This window comes from Megalobrama amblycephala, linkage group LG5 (genome assembly GCF_018812025.1).
Source record: "Megalobrama amblycephala isolate DHTTF-2021 linkage group LG5, ASM1881202v1, whole genome shotgun sequence".
Classification (NCBI taxonomy): domain Eukaryota; kingdom Metazoa; phylum Chordata; class Actinopteri; order Cypriniformes; family Xenocyprididae; genus Megalobrama; species Megalobrama amblycephala.
The window spans coordinates 6,792,399-6,808,702 of NC_063048.1; the positions used below are offsets into that span (position 1 = coordinate 6,792,399).

Here is a 16,304-nt window from a genome sequence, read left to right on the forward strand (position 1 = left end):
AGGGTTTGTTCTTGTGTATATTTCACTACGTCACCTGACCACGCTGTCAGCCAATCAAAGATTGGCGTTTTTCCACACATGCTTCAGACCCCGGTTCACGCAGGGGTGTTCCCATATCGTCATGAAGCAGACTCTCGCTCCCTCTCAGGGAACCGGATTAAAGGATTTCCTGATAATTTACTCACCACCATGTCATCCAAGATGTTCATGTCTTTCTTTCTTCAGTCGAAAAGAAATTAAGGTTTTTGATGAAAACATTCCAGGATTTTTTCCATATAGTGGACTTCAATGGAGCCCAAATGGTTGAAGCTCAAAATTACAGTTTACGGCGATCCCAGACGGGAAATAAGGGTCATATCTAGAGAAACCATTCGCTCAATTTCTAAAAAAAACCATAAAAATGTTATAAGTTTTAACCATAAATGCTCATCTTGAACTAGCTCTCTTCTTCTTTTCTATTTGAATTCCAGCAGTGTAGACACTGCTAAGTGTATTGCTGCCCTCCACAGGTCAAAGTTTGAACTAAATTTTCATATACAATATGCTAGTGCAAGTATATAACAATTATTTCAAACTTTAACCTGTGGAGGGCAGTAATACACTTAGCAGCATCTACACTGCCGGAATTCAAATAGAGGAGAAGAAGAAGAGAGCTAGTTCAAGATGAGCATTTATTGTTAAAACTATATATATATATATATATATATATATATATATATATATATATATATATATATATATATTTATTTATTTATTTATTTTTTAGAAAATGAGCAATGGTTTCTCTAGATAAGACCCTTATTCCTTGTCTGGGATCGTGTAGAACGCTTGTAAGCTGCAATGATACTGTAATTTTGACCTTCAACCGTTTGGGGTCCATTGAAGTCCACTATAAGGAGAATAATCCTGGAATGTTTTCATCAAAAACCTTAATTTCTTTTCAACTGAAGAAAGAAAGACATGAACATCTTGGATGACATGGGGTGAGTAAATTATCAGGAAATTTGAATTTGAAAGTGAACTAATCCTTTAAATATGTTTTCCTCATGGGGACCAAAAAATTTCAAAGATTTCTGGTATTGACATCCCTCTATAACATAGCAGGGTATACCCGAACCACACACACACACACACACACACATATTGATAAATATTGATTTATTAATATTTTGAATTAGTTATTTTAATAATCTTAAATTTAATTAAAGTTTAAGTTTTTGATTTGTGCTTTTGTCATTTTTATTATTTTATTTTAATATGTCTATATAGTTTTATTATTTTATTTCAGTTTTAGTTTTTTCAATACATCGAAAAAATGTAAAATGTTGCCTTAGCAACAAGCTGAAATAAAATAAGTTTAAGTTATTTATTTTTTATTTTGTTTCACTTAACTGTTAACAATAATATCCCTGAGGTTTGTTTGACTATATTAGTGAGGACATCTTTACCACACACTTTTCATTTCATCTCTGCGGTTTGTCTTGCTAAACTGTTCACAGGATGTTTGACACTTCACTACATTCACAGCAGAGGAGTGAAAGAATTTTTCAGTATAATGTCATACATTTGATCATTACTTACCAAAGTTCTCACCACCCCAAATATCCATGTGAGTGTCATACTGGCCCAGGTGATTAAACCAGCCTTTATCCATTACGAAGATTCCTCCAGCAATTACAGGGGTCCTGCATGAACAGCAGTTGGTATCAAGGGCATAGGATTTAGTAGGGATGCTAGGGACATATCCTTACCGATATTCAGTGATACTGAATTGCCACTAGCAATAATTAAAAAAAATAATTTTAATGAATATATATATATATATATATATATATATATATATATATATATATAGTTTTAATTTTGGACGTATCTGAAATGGGTCATACCATTGACATTAACTGAGAAGTCAAAGTAAATAAGTAAGAAAACTGCACTCTTTCAAGGACGTACATTAAATGGACAGAGTGAGGTAAAAGTTTGAATCATAGTCTATGAGCACATTTCAGTTGAATTATAAAGTTTATCCTCTTTAACTTTAACTTAATGAATGTTGTTAAACTGAATGTATGAAGCAAACTGTTAGCTCAAATATCCACAAAACGACAACAGTGAAATAAAAGCGTGCATTTTGTCTGTCAATCAGAAAGCTCAATATTGTCAGAAAAGAAAGAAAGTTCAAATCAACACTGGTTCAGTGCTTTTTTTATTAAAATAAAGTGATGTGCAGAGTCATCAAGAACGCTCTGACACTCCAAAAACACTGTAATTCACAGTAAGTGCTCTATGTATTATATAGAGTATTACATATACACTATATGTACTCTGATGCTTATGAGAGACGTTGACAAATGTACAATGGACAGTTAAAGTAAAGTTCTGTTAAACTGCCTCCTTCTCATCATTCTCACCCTTAATGTCAATTCCTGAATAAAGTTTTTGTTGTTGTTGTTGTTGCTTTTATGTCCCCACCAATGTCAAAACCAAACCTATGCCCTTAGTTGGTATATATACATACTATTTTTACACACAAAGTGGGGTTGAAAGGTCTGAGACCACTACAGTAATAAAAAAATGCTTCTAGTTTTCTAAAAGCTCTTGAATTTGTAGATCTTTTTTTACAAATTTGCTTCCAATTTGATTAGTAACTTAATTTTACACATCATATTTATTTTATGTCAAATCTTCAAATTTCTAAAACTTTGTTTATTTCTCAGGTGAAATAAAAATATTCTAGAGAGAGAGAGAGAGAGAGAGTGAGACCTGATTGGTTGTGTGGGGTCATTTCTTGCCATTTTCTGTTCTATAGGAATCTGCTCCCATTTGAAGTGTAAACTCCAGTCGAAACCTGATGTCAAAGGGGGGAAAAGTAAGGCAGTTATTTCTGGATCACTTGAATAAACATATGCAAGTATTTTTAATCCGTCAGCAATCAGACCAGTGGTCGACTGATATATATTTTCTGGTGGCCGATGAAGGGTGGCACCATGTTGGGGCAAAATTTTATGCTTTTGGGGAGTATAATGGGGCCTATATTGGCCTTGGAGATATATCGGTCCACCACTAAATCAGACATCTTCAAAATGTACTGATATTTTTGAGTTAACCAGATTATTCAGAGCACTGCATTGCTCAGAGGTTGCTCTTTCACAGCTCAGGAGACTTAATGTTCTCACTTATGCTTTAAGTATCACCTCTGTCTCAAATATTTGTCTCCTAATATTCCTTGAGAAAAATAAAAAATAGACATAAATCAAATTCTGGCAAAAAAAAATAGTATAATAGTAAAATAGAGCATAGAGCTATAAAATGAATGTGGATAGAAGCTCGGATCATTTGATTTTAGAAGAATTTGGTAAAATGTTTGGGTGTTGTTATTGTTAACTTAAATTAAAACTGTTAAAAAAATCAAACTGAAAGTAAATCAAATAAGACAAACTAAAATTAAAATGAAAACTGAAAATATATATATATATATATAAAAAAAAGCTAATGCAAAATATTAATAAATGCTATAATAGTATATAAATAATACCAATAATAACAGGTTCATACTGAGATCTTTGACTTTTGAATGCAGACTTTGGTATATTGGCAAATCTGAGCACAGATTTCTATGACTCTATAGAGGAGACACATGTGAGATTATTGGGATTATTCTCAGGAGAAACATCTAGGAACTTCTCCATTTACTCTCATTGCTTTCTGGCAGAAACAAATATTGAAGAGAATTAATTGACACATTAAAGAGATGTTTTCTGTGGTAAAGCTCTGATGAACGCATTACACACATACATGGCGTACGGTTCTCTCACCTCCTCTCAGGTCTGCAGAGGCGGCCAGATAGGCAAAGTTATCCAGACTGATAACATCAATGATGGGACTGACCACACGGGTGTGATCCTGCAAGAAAACGCAAATGACTCATTTCATTAATGTGTAAACATCTTTCCAAGCGTTATTGTTAAAGAAATATATTCAGTCATCGTTTCATTTCAGGCCAGCTAAATACAACATAAAGGATGCAAGCCATTTGTGTGCAATGCGTGACTCCATGATACCCATCTTAAAGTCAGCACACTGTAAAAGTGATATGATCAATAAGTCATGGCAACATATGTTTTTCCATTACTTGAACTTAGAATAATTTAACCAACTTTATTTTTTAAGTTATATGAGATTCGACTAGACAAGATTTTAAAAATGACTTGCACTGACAATGACATTGAAATGACATTTGATTATTCTTAAAAATTTAACACAGCAAAATTGAGCTTTTAAGTTGAAGTTTTTAAGTTGAATCAGGTGAATTTTTTTTTATAGTGCATGAAATGAAAATTAATCTATTTTCTAAATGCATGTTATAGATCTTATAATGATTGATTTTTTCCATGTAAACAGTACAGTCCAAAAGTTTGGAACCACTAAGATTTTTAATGTTTTAAAAAGAAGTTTTGTCTGCTCACCAAGGCTACATTTATTTAATTAAAAATACAGTAAAAAACAGTAATATTGTGAAATATTATTACAATTTAAAATAACTGTTTTCTATTTGAATATATTTCACAAAGTAATTTATTCCTGTGATGGCAAAGCTGAATTTTCAGCATCATTACTCCAGTCTTCAGTGTCACATGATCCTTCAGAAATCATTCTAATATGATGATCTGCTGCTCAAGAAACATTTAATGTGTACAATTGTACAAAATATTTGTGTACAATATTTTTTTTCAGGATTATTTGATGAATAGAAAGTTCAAAAGAACAGTGTTTATCTGAAATCTAATCTTTTGTAACATTATAAATGTCTTTACTGCCACTTTTGATTGATTTAATGCATCCTTGCTGAATAAAAGTATTCATTTCTTTAATTTCTATTCAAAAAAATAAAAATAAAAATTCTTACTGACCCCAAACTTTTGAACGGTAGTGTATAATGCTACAGAAGCTTTGTATTTCAGATAAATGCTGTTCTTTTGAACTTTCTATTCATCAAGGAATCCTGAAAAAAAAAGTACACAACTGTTTTCAACATTGAAAATAATCATAAATGTTTATTGAGCAGCAAATCAGCATATTAGAGTGATTTCTGAAGGATCATGTGACACTGAAGACTGGAGTAACATCACAGGAATAAATTACTTTGTCAAATATATTTAAATAGTACACAGTTATTTTAAATTGTAATAATATTTCACAATATTACTGTTTTTTACTGTATTTTTAATTAAATAAATGTAGCCTTGGTGAGCAGATGAAACTTCTTTTTAAAACATTAAAAATCTTAGTGGTTCCAAACTTTTGGACTGTACTGTATATTGTTAGTTTTTTTAATGTTTGACTTTTAATCGATTTTTAATCAAAATGTCATACTTGGATCTTCCAGTGAAAATGACAGACTCCTCTGTGGTGACATATGACATATCATTTAGTGCACTTAAACTCCACCCCTACAAGCTTACCTTAATCTGCCTTCATTTTTGCATGCCACCCCACATATTAACATCCAATCAACACCCAATGCATAGAACCAAGTCTCCGCTCTACATTTTTTCTTTTCTGATAATCCGTCACACTCAGGTGTAAATGTCACAACAATATGGAAGAAAAGATCTGTCGATACTCAATTTGCTTAGTCTTCTAGCCTGACCAACTGAGAAGTGGATTAAACCCCCACTAAAACCATCAAAACAGACCAGCCTAACCAGTATGGCCAGACTAGGAGACCAACTGCCACCTTAAAGGGTAAGTTCACCCAAAAATGAAAATTCTATCATTAATTACTGTTGATCCAAACCTGTAAGACCTTTGTTCATTTTCAGAACACGAATTAACATATTTTTGATGAAATCCGAGAGGTATATGACTCATCCATAGACAGCAATTTCACCACCACTTTCAAGGTTCAGAAAGGTACTAAAGACATCATTAAAACAGTCGACGTGACTGCAGTGGTTAAACCTTAATTTTATGAAGCGACAAGAATATATTTTGTGCGCAAAAACAAAACAAAAATAACGACTTTATTCAACAATATCTTCTCTTCTGTGTCATTCTCATATGCTGTTTACATTTAGTGCTTCCAGGTTCTACGTTTAACAATGTCTTTAGTACTGTAACGTACTGCTCCAAGACTCAAAGGCTGAGGATCCAAATGCAATTTTATTGAAAGGGTAATCTGCAATCGTAGTCAAAAACAGGCAAAAGGTCATACACCAGGTAAACAGTCCAACCAATAACAGGGCACAGGAACACAGCAGACAGGGTAATCCAAGAGACAAGCAAATGGGGATAATCAAGAAAACAGGCAAGAGGGTCAAGATTATAAAACAGATAAACAATGAGCGCTCAGAAATGCAGTGTTACACGTACATGACTTCACACGGAAAAAGTGAGTGAACCAGGATTATATAGGGTGAGGTAATGAGCTAACGAGATACAGCTGTAAACAATCATGATGATTAGACCGAGCAATGACCTATGGGAAATGAAGTCCTTGATGGTGTGGCAATAGAAGGTATGCACATGATGTCACCGTTATCACTGCGGTTACACCCACAGAGTGGCAAAAGACTGAGCGGCAACATTGGTTTTCAAAGTGAATGCTGCAAAAAACACTCAAAACACATCCAAAATGGGAAAGAGTTTTGAGATTGACTGTACAAATAGCTTTGACACAAAATCTGAGGTATATTTTTACAGACTGCCAAAAGATACAGAAAAAAGAAGCAAATAGGTTGCTGCAATTCACAGAAACAGCTGGACTCCAGGCAGAGAAAAATGTTTTGCAGTTCTCATTTTGTGTCAAAATGTTGGATTTTGGGGTAAAATCATACTGTATATATTGTATTGTTATATATTGTGTTGACAACTCATCAATTAAATATTTACCATCTCATATTCTGCATAATTGGGTGTTTTTAAATAAACACTGACAAAAACTACACAAGTTTTAGGGCTAGACGATATGACAACATATATAACATTGATATAAGCGATTTAGACCTACCTATATTGTAGTTATATAAAATATTCACAGGCCGATTTGCTTTATGTATTTCCCCGGCGTTGAAATCAGGCACATATAAATGGAAAAGGAAACACGATTCCTGGCTGCATGTCAATACCCATGGATTAGGTTTATTTGACATGTTATAAGGAACACTTTCGAGTCCAAACTTTGTTTGTTTTACACATGTTTTCACAGTTTCCCCTATTAAATCCAGTCATGCAGCAGGTTCTTTTGCCACTCAGTCCAGCTGAGTCTATGCATACCCTCTACAGTCCGGGGTGGAGTGCCCGTATTGCCACCAGAGGGATCGTGACAAGTACCTTTCTGGAACTTGAAAGTGGTGGTTAAATTGCTGTCTATGGAGGAGTCATATACCTCTCAGATCTCATCAAAAATATCTTAAAGGTGCTCTAGAATTAAAAATTGAATTTATCTTGGCATAGTTAAATAACAAGAGTTCAGTACATGGAAATGACATACAGTGAGTCTCAAACTCCTCCTCCTTATATAAATCTCATTTGTTTAAAAGACCTCCGAAGACGTAACAGTCGGGATCATTAATATGTATGACCCCAATATTTGCATATGCCAGCTCATGTTCCAGGCATTACACAAGGGCAGCCAGTATTAATGTCTGGATCTGTGCACAGCTGAATCATTAGACTAGGTAAGCAAGCAAGGACAATAGCGAAAAATGGCAGATGGAGCAATAATAACTGACATGATCCATGATATCATGATATTTTTAGTGATATTTGTAAATTGTCTTTCTAAATGTTTCGTTAGCATGTTGCTAATGTACTGTTAAATGTGGTTAAAGTTACCATCATTTATTACTGTATTCATGGAGACAAGAGCCGTCGCTATTTTCATTATTAAACACTTGCAGTCTGTATAATTCATAAACACAACTTTATAAACATTATAACATTCATAAACATTCTTTATAAATCTCTCCAACAGTGTAGCATTAGCCGTTAGCCACGGATCACAGCCTCAAACTCATTCAGAATCAAAAGTAAACATCTAAATAAATACCATACTTACGTGATTAGACATGCTGCATGACAAACACTTTGTAAAGATCCATTTTGAGGGTTATATTAGCTGTGTGAACTTTGTTTATGCAATGATAGAGTCGAGAGCTCGGGAGGGGGCGGAGAGCGTGAGCAATTAAAGGGGCCACAGCCTGAATTGGCGCATTTCTAATTATGCCCCAAAATAGGCAGTTAAAAAAATTAATTAAAAAAAATATATGGGGTATTTTGAGCTGAAACTTCACAGACACATTCAGGGGACACCTTAGACTTATATTACATCTTGTAAAAACATTCGATGGCACCTTTAATTTGCATTCTGAAGATGAACGGAGGTCTTATGGGTGTGGAACGACATGAAGGTGAGTAATTAATGACAGAATTTTAATTTTTGGGTGAACCCTCTAAGGCTGGTTGGAGCTGCACCACTCCCATTGAAAACAATGCACACTTTTCAGAGTATAGCAGGGCAAACTTAAACAGGAGACCATAGAAAATATTATTTCTCCATTTTCTCCAACAGCAACTTTCTATTGTGTTTTTCACAACTTTCCAAAAGAGGAAAAAAATATAGAGAGATGGATTGTGGCAGTCAGCGGAGAGAAAGATGTCAAATTTATAGTCACTCCCTCCCTCAGCAGCTGTATTAGAAACACCCTCACAGCAGTGTGAACTAGTAAATAACACATATATGACGTAAGTTTTATTAATGCACATTCAATTTTTTCAAAATGAAAAAATACAAAAATGTTGCTAGATTTACGATGTTAATTATTGCATTAATGTGTGTTATTTGCAAAGCTTGCTACTTTGAAACATTGCTTGCTGCTGTGCGAGTACACACGTGCATACACTTTTTACGAGCATGTAAGCGTGTGTCACATAAAAAAACTCGTGCTGGGAAGTTCATATTACAACTGCATAAGAAAATCAAGTGTTTTCAATTAGAGCTGGCGCTCTTAGCTGTGGTGCTCAGAGCTTCAGTATGTGTGGGGGGAACCCCAGAAATCCATCTGCAACATCCCATGTACAGAAGTTTCATAGATTCATACAGCATTCGACAATCATAAAGAACATCAGGACACTCCACTTAGAAGTTGTACATGGCTTGTCAATTTTTCCATCCATTTGGATTACACAGTTTTAACATAAACAAAATAAACTTAATGTAATGCATATTTGTCGGGCAAGAATTCTAAAAAAAAAAAAAAAAAAAAAATCATGGTGTTTTTAATCTTTCTGAAGTTCTGTGTTCTGAATCTTTTTGATTTTATTTAAATAATTTTTTTAAATGCAATTATTCAAAAGGTTAGAATCAGCATAAATCTGTTCGTAGTAAAATCAATTACATGTATTTATTTAAAAAGTATGAACATGGTTAAAATATGGCTAGCTGTGGAACAAGCAATGTTCAATTAGTTTCAACGTATGAGATTCAAACATTGGATTTCTTGATGATAAACAGAAAACTGGTTATTGTGTATTTAAAACCCATTCAGTTTATTAGTACTATTACAGAAATCGTACCTGACAAATATGCATCACATTAAGTTTATTAGTTTGTTAAAACTATGTAATCCAAATGGATTGAAATTTATACCTTGAGTGTATTGTGGGGTTAACATGTTACTGTAATGGCATGAAATGGTACTGGTACTGAATGACTACTCTGTTCTTGAACTTTAGTGTTTACATGGTACTTCAGAGAATACCATTGTATTACCATGATACATATAAAAAACATGGTATTACCATGGTACAGTGTCCAAACAAGGTGAGTGAATCTCATAAAAAGTATGTTTAAATGATGTTTTACTCTATAATAATGGTAATATTTTTCCCCTTTCAATATCAAATGGCCATTTACTGTCCTAAACCTTGGAGACAGAAAAAAGGCAAAAATAACTGAATTTGTTCTTAAAGGCCCACTGAAGTGTGTTGGAAGACGTAATTTCAACTGAAACAGGAAGACAGGGCGATATATCGAACCTTTTTTAAAATAGCCAATAGCGTTTCGTTTATATCACAGCTCGGCCAGAGCCGAGTAAAACCTGTGTTTCCTTCTAATATCTAACGGTTTATCCTCCTAATCTCCTCTATATCACTTTAAAATATAGCATTCTATGCAGAATTTAAATGGGTCCTATACCTTTCGTGGTCTGAGTCGACTCGCGGTGCTCTCGTGTCCCCGGGCCAGAGCAGACTGTGCTCGCGCTGCGGTGGTTCACATTATGCTAACGCGAAAACGGACTTCATTTGCATAGTTACACTGTCTGAACGGTTCCCTATTCTCTATATAGTGCACTATGTGCCATTCACCATACAGAAACTAGTAAATGTGCGAACAAATGACTGATTTCAGCCACAGCTTCAGTGTCTGTTGATAGTGTAGGAGGAGGCGGGACTTCAGATTCTAGAGAGCATTTGATTGGACAGATGATTTGATGAGAAACTGAAGTGCGATGTGATGTCATGAAAATCCGTGATCCATTTTAGCGGAAGTGAGAGACTGTAAGTTTTGAATGCTTATATCTCCTAAATGTGAATTTTGTCATTGTTTTGGAACACACCAGCAACCTTAAGGCTAACATATTCATACTAAAAGCTAAAAAACTTAAATTTTGATTTCAAGGGGACATAAAATCTGAAGTGTATAGAATTAAATTTTCTATACTGTATAGAATATAGAAAATTATTAAAATTGTTTTTGAGGCATATTCAATAGATAAGTATTTTTAAATATTTGTAATTTTCATCATTCAGATTATAAAATGACATAATTTTGATTTAGAATCCTGACTTTCTTCTTTAGCTACAAACTGTAATTTCATAATCTGAATACTTGCTAACTAATTTCACCAAATCTGCTGTTTATAAATACAGATCTAGCCACAAAAACTATTCTAAAATTCAAATGCAAATTGTTTTGCCATTTTTCTAGCTCCATATATTTCAAGCTGTTTATGTGTTTAAAGCTGAACAGTCTGACAGTGCCGCTCAAGGCTTCAGACACTGATTCTCTTTCAAAGTGTTGTTTGAAGAGAACAGACAGTGTGTGTTTCTTTCAGTACGTATCATTAGTTCTCTGGTTGTTCATCTTACAGCACACCAATTATTCAGACAAGTGTCAGTATGCCATTGCCAGCTCATAATGTTTGACTGGGAAAACCACAAAGATGTTTGGCTGCTTAATGAAGCGATCAATTTGTATAAAAAATAATGACGCTTGAGTCAAAAATGGAAAATAAATAGGAGCATTCATTGACTGTATTAAACAGATTCTAGTCAAATAAAATATATAAAAATATATATATATATATATATATTTTTTTTTTTTGATATGACAAAATGTTTATATTTACATCTGAAGAATAATTCTGTATCACTGTAGTACAAACAGTGTAAGATCAGTTACAGCTCTTATGCTGCAGAAAAGCAGCTGAGTAGATGATGATGATGATGATGATGATAATCACTCTTGATGATTTAGGACGAGAGAGGCTACATGGTGCAGCTGTGAGAAGACAAACTGCCTTTCTCTCGCTCTGATTCTGGGAAAATGTCCCTCTGAAGAAGACTGGATTCAGGCCATTTATGACTCACTACTGACTCTCAACACTCACAATGTTGAAGCACCGTCATTGCTGCAGAGGTCACGCACACAGAGAGTGTATTAAAACGTAACATCACACACAACTATCCACAACCAACACAAATTTTTTTTGTATGTCCTTTAATGCTCTCCGTTTACGAAATGGTCACAGACCCAAGTAAAAAATCGGATTATACTATAGTAATTTGGTGCAAACTCATGTGCAAACTGTAGTCAAATTACGTCGATGAGACATGGACAGGTTGCATGACATGCATCATCCTCTAAAATTGTGAACAAAACTGAATAAGATTAAAACACATTTTGATCTAGGCTGTTTTGTGCTGAGACCATCAAAATTTTAATGACATTTATAGTCAATTTCCCAAAACATCAATCATTTTGCATAGTTTATTGCCTGTTTCAGTGTTTCAGATTTAGGACGTTTGTGTTTAATTTTGTACAATAAACAACGGTATTACAGTTTGCGTCACCACTTGATGTCCAATGTAAAATATGAGTCCTGAAGCAAGCACTGCTCTAAATCAGACCTGATCAGAGCTCCTCATAAGCTGCATACACATCTGTGCACTTCTGATGTTCCCCCTACGCACAAAACACAGACTTTAAGATGTCTCGAAAATAGCTAGAGATTTCGCCAGTTCATGATGAAAAATCAAACATCTTGCCACTAAATGGAGTAACTTTGACATGTTTTATGTCAACAACAATCTACACTGCCAGTCAAAAAGTTTAGAATAATTCAGATTTTTTAATATTTTTAAAAGAAGTCTCTTCTGCTTACCGAGGCTGCATTTATTTGACAAAAATACAGTAAAAACTAGTTTTGTGAAATATTATTACAATTTAAAAGATTTTTTTTTTAATGTATTGTAGTTTCCACATGAAAAAAAAAAAAATTAAGCAGCAAAAACCATTTTCAACATTGATGATAAGAACTAGGGCTGCCCTCAACTAAAGATTTTTCTGGTTGACTAGCAGTCATTTATTTTAAGCAATTGTTCGACTAATCGCACGATTATTAATAAACCATATAAATCATAATAAAGAGCCTTTAATGCCTACACAGCCTAATCAGCACTAAAGCACACATAAATCTTGCGTCTGGGAAAAACAGCAAGGAGACTGCTTTAACATTTTAATAATTAATTGATAAACTAGTGTTTTCTGTATTTACGGCTGCAATGATGAAGTTGATGATGCTGACTCGTCATCTCCACAGTAGTGGATGCGCCTATATGCGCTTTTCATACGGATTACATAACTGGAGAATATTTGTTTTCCATTTGAATTGGTTAATTTAAAAGTAGACATTTTGCTTTCTATAGATACATTTTTCATGTCTGTGAGGCAAGTTTACATAGTGTTTCAGTTCTTTTCTCTTTTTTTTTTTTTTGGTGCGCTCAAGTTCACAGAGAGAGACGGCAAAAAGCGCACCCTGATTGCTTTCATTATTTTACAAAAGCACAACATTGTGTTGTTATTGTGAGTGCACACAAATAAAAGTAGACTCTTCACAGATTATCTTATCTGTATGACCAGAAATGACAAAGTATTTTAAATGCAAGTGATCGCACCGGCACCTCCATGTTAGCTGTTATGCAGTAAGCATGTTACTATTCCGCTTTCACACTCTGCACACTTGAATGGCCCACATTTTTCTAGGTTAACGTTAAAGCGAGCGGCCATGTAAGGTTGCTATTACTTACATGTTTGAGATTAGCTATATTTGCGTTTGAAAAAATGATAGGCACAGACTGTGTGACTTCACCACTTCCTGTGGATTTTTTTCCCCTGCGACTAAGCGACTAATAACATTTTTTGACTAACAGTTAGTCGACTATTAGGGGGCAGCCCTAATAAGAGTTATTAATAATTGAGAATAACTGATGATAACCGAGCAACAAATCATCACATTAGAATGATTTCTGAAGGATCATGTGACACTGTAGACTGGTGTAATGATGCTAATTTTGATCAAATAAATGCATTATCGTTCAAACAGTTTTCAATAAACAAAAGGTTTTTTAATAAAACAAACTCAGGTAATCCAAATGCAGGAAGGCAACGTAACAGCGTGTTTCTCACAAACACACAATCAATACCAGAAACCAACTGAATGTAAAGGAGGAATTTAAATACACAAGGTTATCAAACTCATTAATCAGAAACCATAATAGCAAACGAGGAGCAGGAAACTGGGACAAAGGAAAACTGATAGAAAAAAATAGTCCATGAAAACGAATATAAGAGATGTTAACATTTAAAAATAGTAGGCCTGATTATTCCAGCTTTTTGTCCAGTAGTGTATATGGGAAGCGTTTTCTCCTTTTTAAAAGATCCTAACAATAGACAAATATATGGTGAATTTCATTTAATTATTATTTAGCACTGTTTTATCCCCGTTTACACTATCAGAACATATCTGTGACTCAAAACTGGGTTGCTACCCACCATTTTTTATTAAATAACTATCACTCTGGAACAGTTATAGTATCATATTTTTTAAATACTTTGTAATTTTATATGTATTTGCGTGGTTTGAGTTACTGTACATAAATAAGGGAAGGCATTTATCATATTTGACCTTATAAAGAAATAAACTGTTATGCATTAGAAGGTTTTCCTTTATATAGAATTTCTTTGTAAATAACAGCACAGTGACGTTCTTTGGGGTGTTTGTGCTCAGGTGGCTGAGTGGACTGACCGATAGCAATAGGATTTTCATATCAAAAACAAAAAACAGAGGCATTATTAGTGATACCAAGTGTTATGTAAGCGTGTATAGCAGAGATGCAAGCAAACACACCTCTTTGACTCTCTGGATCATGGGCTGCAGCCAGTCTGTGTTGACCTCACAGTGACTGTCCAGGAAGGTGAGGATGGAGGCCGAAGCCGCAGACGCCCCTCTGACACGAGACCTGATCAGACCTGATCAACACCGACACATTTTCATTACAGGCAATGGCCCAATTTATAACACATTCATAGCAGCATCACAATTTTCCCATAACAATCAAGTGCGCAAATGACGCTCATCAGTTCACTCAGTAAATTACTGGGTTGTTTCCCATGTTAAAGATCATGTGAAATCTAAATGGGAGTTTTGTGGCATTTAATCCATGTCTGTCAGCTTTAAGCTCATCTATATGTACTCCTTAAAGCTGATTAAGCTTAAACATTAAGCAGATATACACTACAGTTCAAAAGTTTGAGGTCGGTGAGATCTTTTAATGTTTTTGAAAGAAGTCTCTTCTGCTCACCAAGGTTGTACTTATTTGATCAACAATACAGTAATATTGTGAAATATTATTTCAATTTAAAGCAACTGTTTTCTATTTTTTAATATATTTAATAAATTTCATTATCAATGTTAAAAGCAGTTGTGCTGCTTAATATTTTTTTGAAACTGTGATATATGTTTTCATGATTCTTTGATTAATAGAAAGTTCAAAGCAACTGCATTTATTTGAAACATTTTGTCACTTTTGATCAATTTAATGCATCCTTGCTGAATAAAAGTATTAATTTGTTTTTAAAAAATGACCCCAGCTTTTGAACAGTAGTGTGTGTCTTCTTCAAATGCACATATACAATTTAGCAAAACATGCAGTTTTTTTCCTAAACTAAAGGGTACTGGATTTTATTATTATTATTTATTTATTTTTACATTTTTATGTGAATTATTCCTGTCAAAAGCTGTAATTTTTATGTTTGTTAGTTAAGCACTATACACTGAAAAAAAAAAATGGTAAAATGAACTGGTTTTATTCTAGTGAAAAATATTGTTATATATATATTAGGGCTGTAACGATATGCGATATGAAACCGAAATCGCGATACGCAGGTCCACGAACCTGTATCGCGATGTGAGAAGGCAGAATCGCGACACACCCCTTCCAACTCCCAGAGTTATCCTTCCTGTCCAGATCCAATGCTACCACATTTTTAAATTACTATAAGTATTAGGGGTGTAACGATTTATCGTAGATGGTGTGTCTCAATCAGCTCTCTAGTTCAGTAAGTGTTTCGGGCACACATTGAATCTTGCAAGCAGGTTTAAACGTTTCTCATGTCAGTCTCTTGCATGGTCGCGTGAGAAAAGTCGTGGCTTTCTTTCACCGCAGTGCACAGGAACAGCTGTGCTCACAGAAAAGCAAAAGACGCTTGCGATGCTTTGCTTTAAGAAGTTCTGTGGGGCCGTTCACATATTGCGTCTTTTCCGCGTGCAAGTCAGTTATTATTTTCAAATGTAGCCGCGCGGCAGGCGCGCTCATAATGGGATCAACGCGGTCGCGACGCGCATGCAATTCTCAACTTCTCAGAATGCCGCAAGCGCACCGCAGGTCGTGTGACAAGAATCAACCGATCAGCTATGGCCTTTCCGTAACAAAACATCAAAAGCTCAGCCGAACAGCTGATCATAGCTGTACATGGTGGTTTCTTTATCTTATCTCCATCAATATATCTCGTAGTAAAACTAATGCAAGGGCTAGAAATCATTTATCCTTTGCAGAAACATCCTGATCCTCTTGGAGAGCTCAGTTCATGGTTGCATAGCAACGACCGACGCCACGGGAGCGCAAGCGCTTTGGAAAGAAGGAGAAGCGGTGCGGCCGCGCCTTCCACGCGTTTTTAGACG

At 34.6% G+C, this 16,304-nt stretch overlaps 1 protein-coding gene across 1 annotated transcript in view; it reads right to left on the reverse strand.

Annotated features, from left to right (window-relative positions):
* Window positions 1–16,304, reverse strand: part of galnt16 (UDP-N-acetyl-alpha-D-galactosamine:polypeptide N-acetylgalactosaminyltransferase 16) — a 67,388-nt gene that overhangs the window by 16,211 nt on the left and 34,873 nt on the right. The window contains exons 6-9 of the mRNA XM_048190522.1: window positions 14,472–14,593; window positions 3,816–3,903; window positions 2,764–2,848; window positions 1,582–1,685 (exon numbers count right to left, since the gene is read on the reverse strand). Coding sequence (XP_048046479.1) covers window positions 1,582–1,685; window positions 2,764–2,848; window positions 3,816–3,903; window positions 14,472–14,593 — 399 coding nt within the window. The remainder of the gene's footprint in view (window positions 1–1,581; window positions 1,686–2,763; window positions 2,849–3,815; window positions 3,904–14,471; window positions 14,594–16,304) is intronic.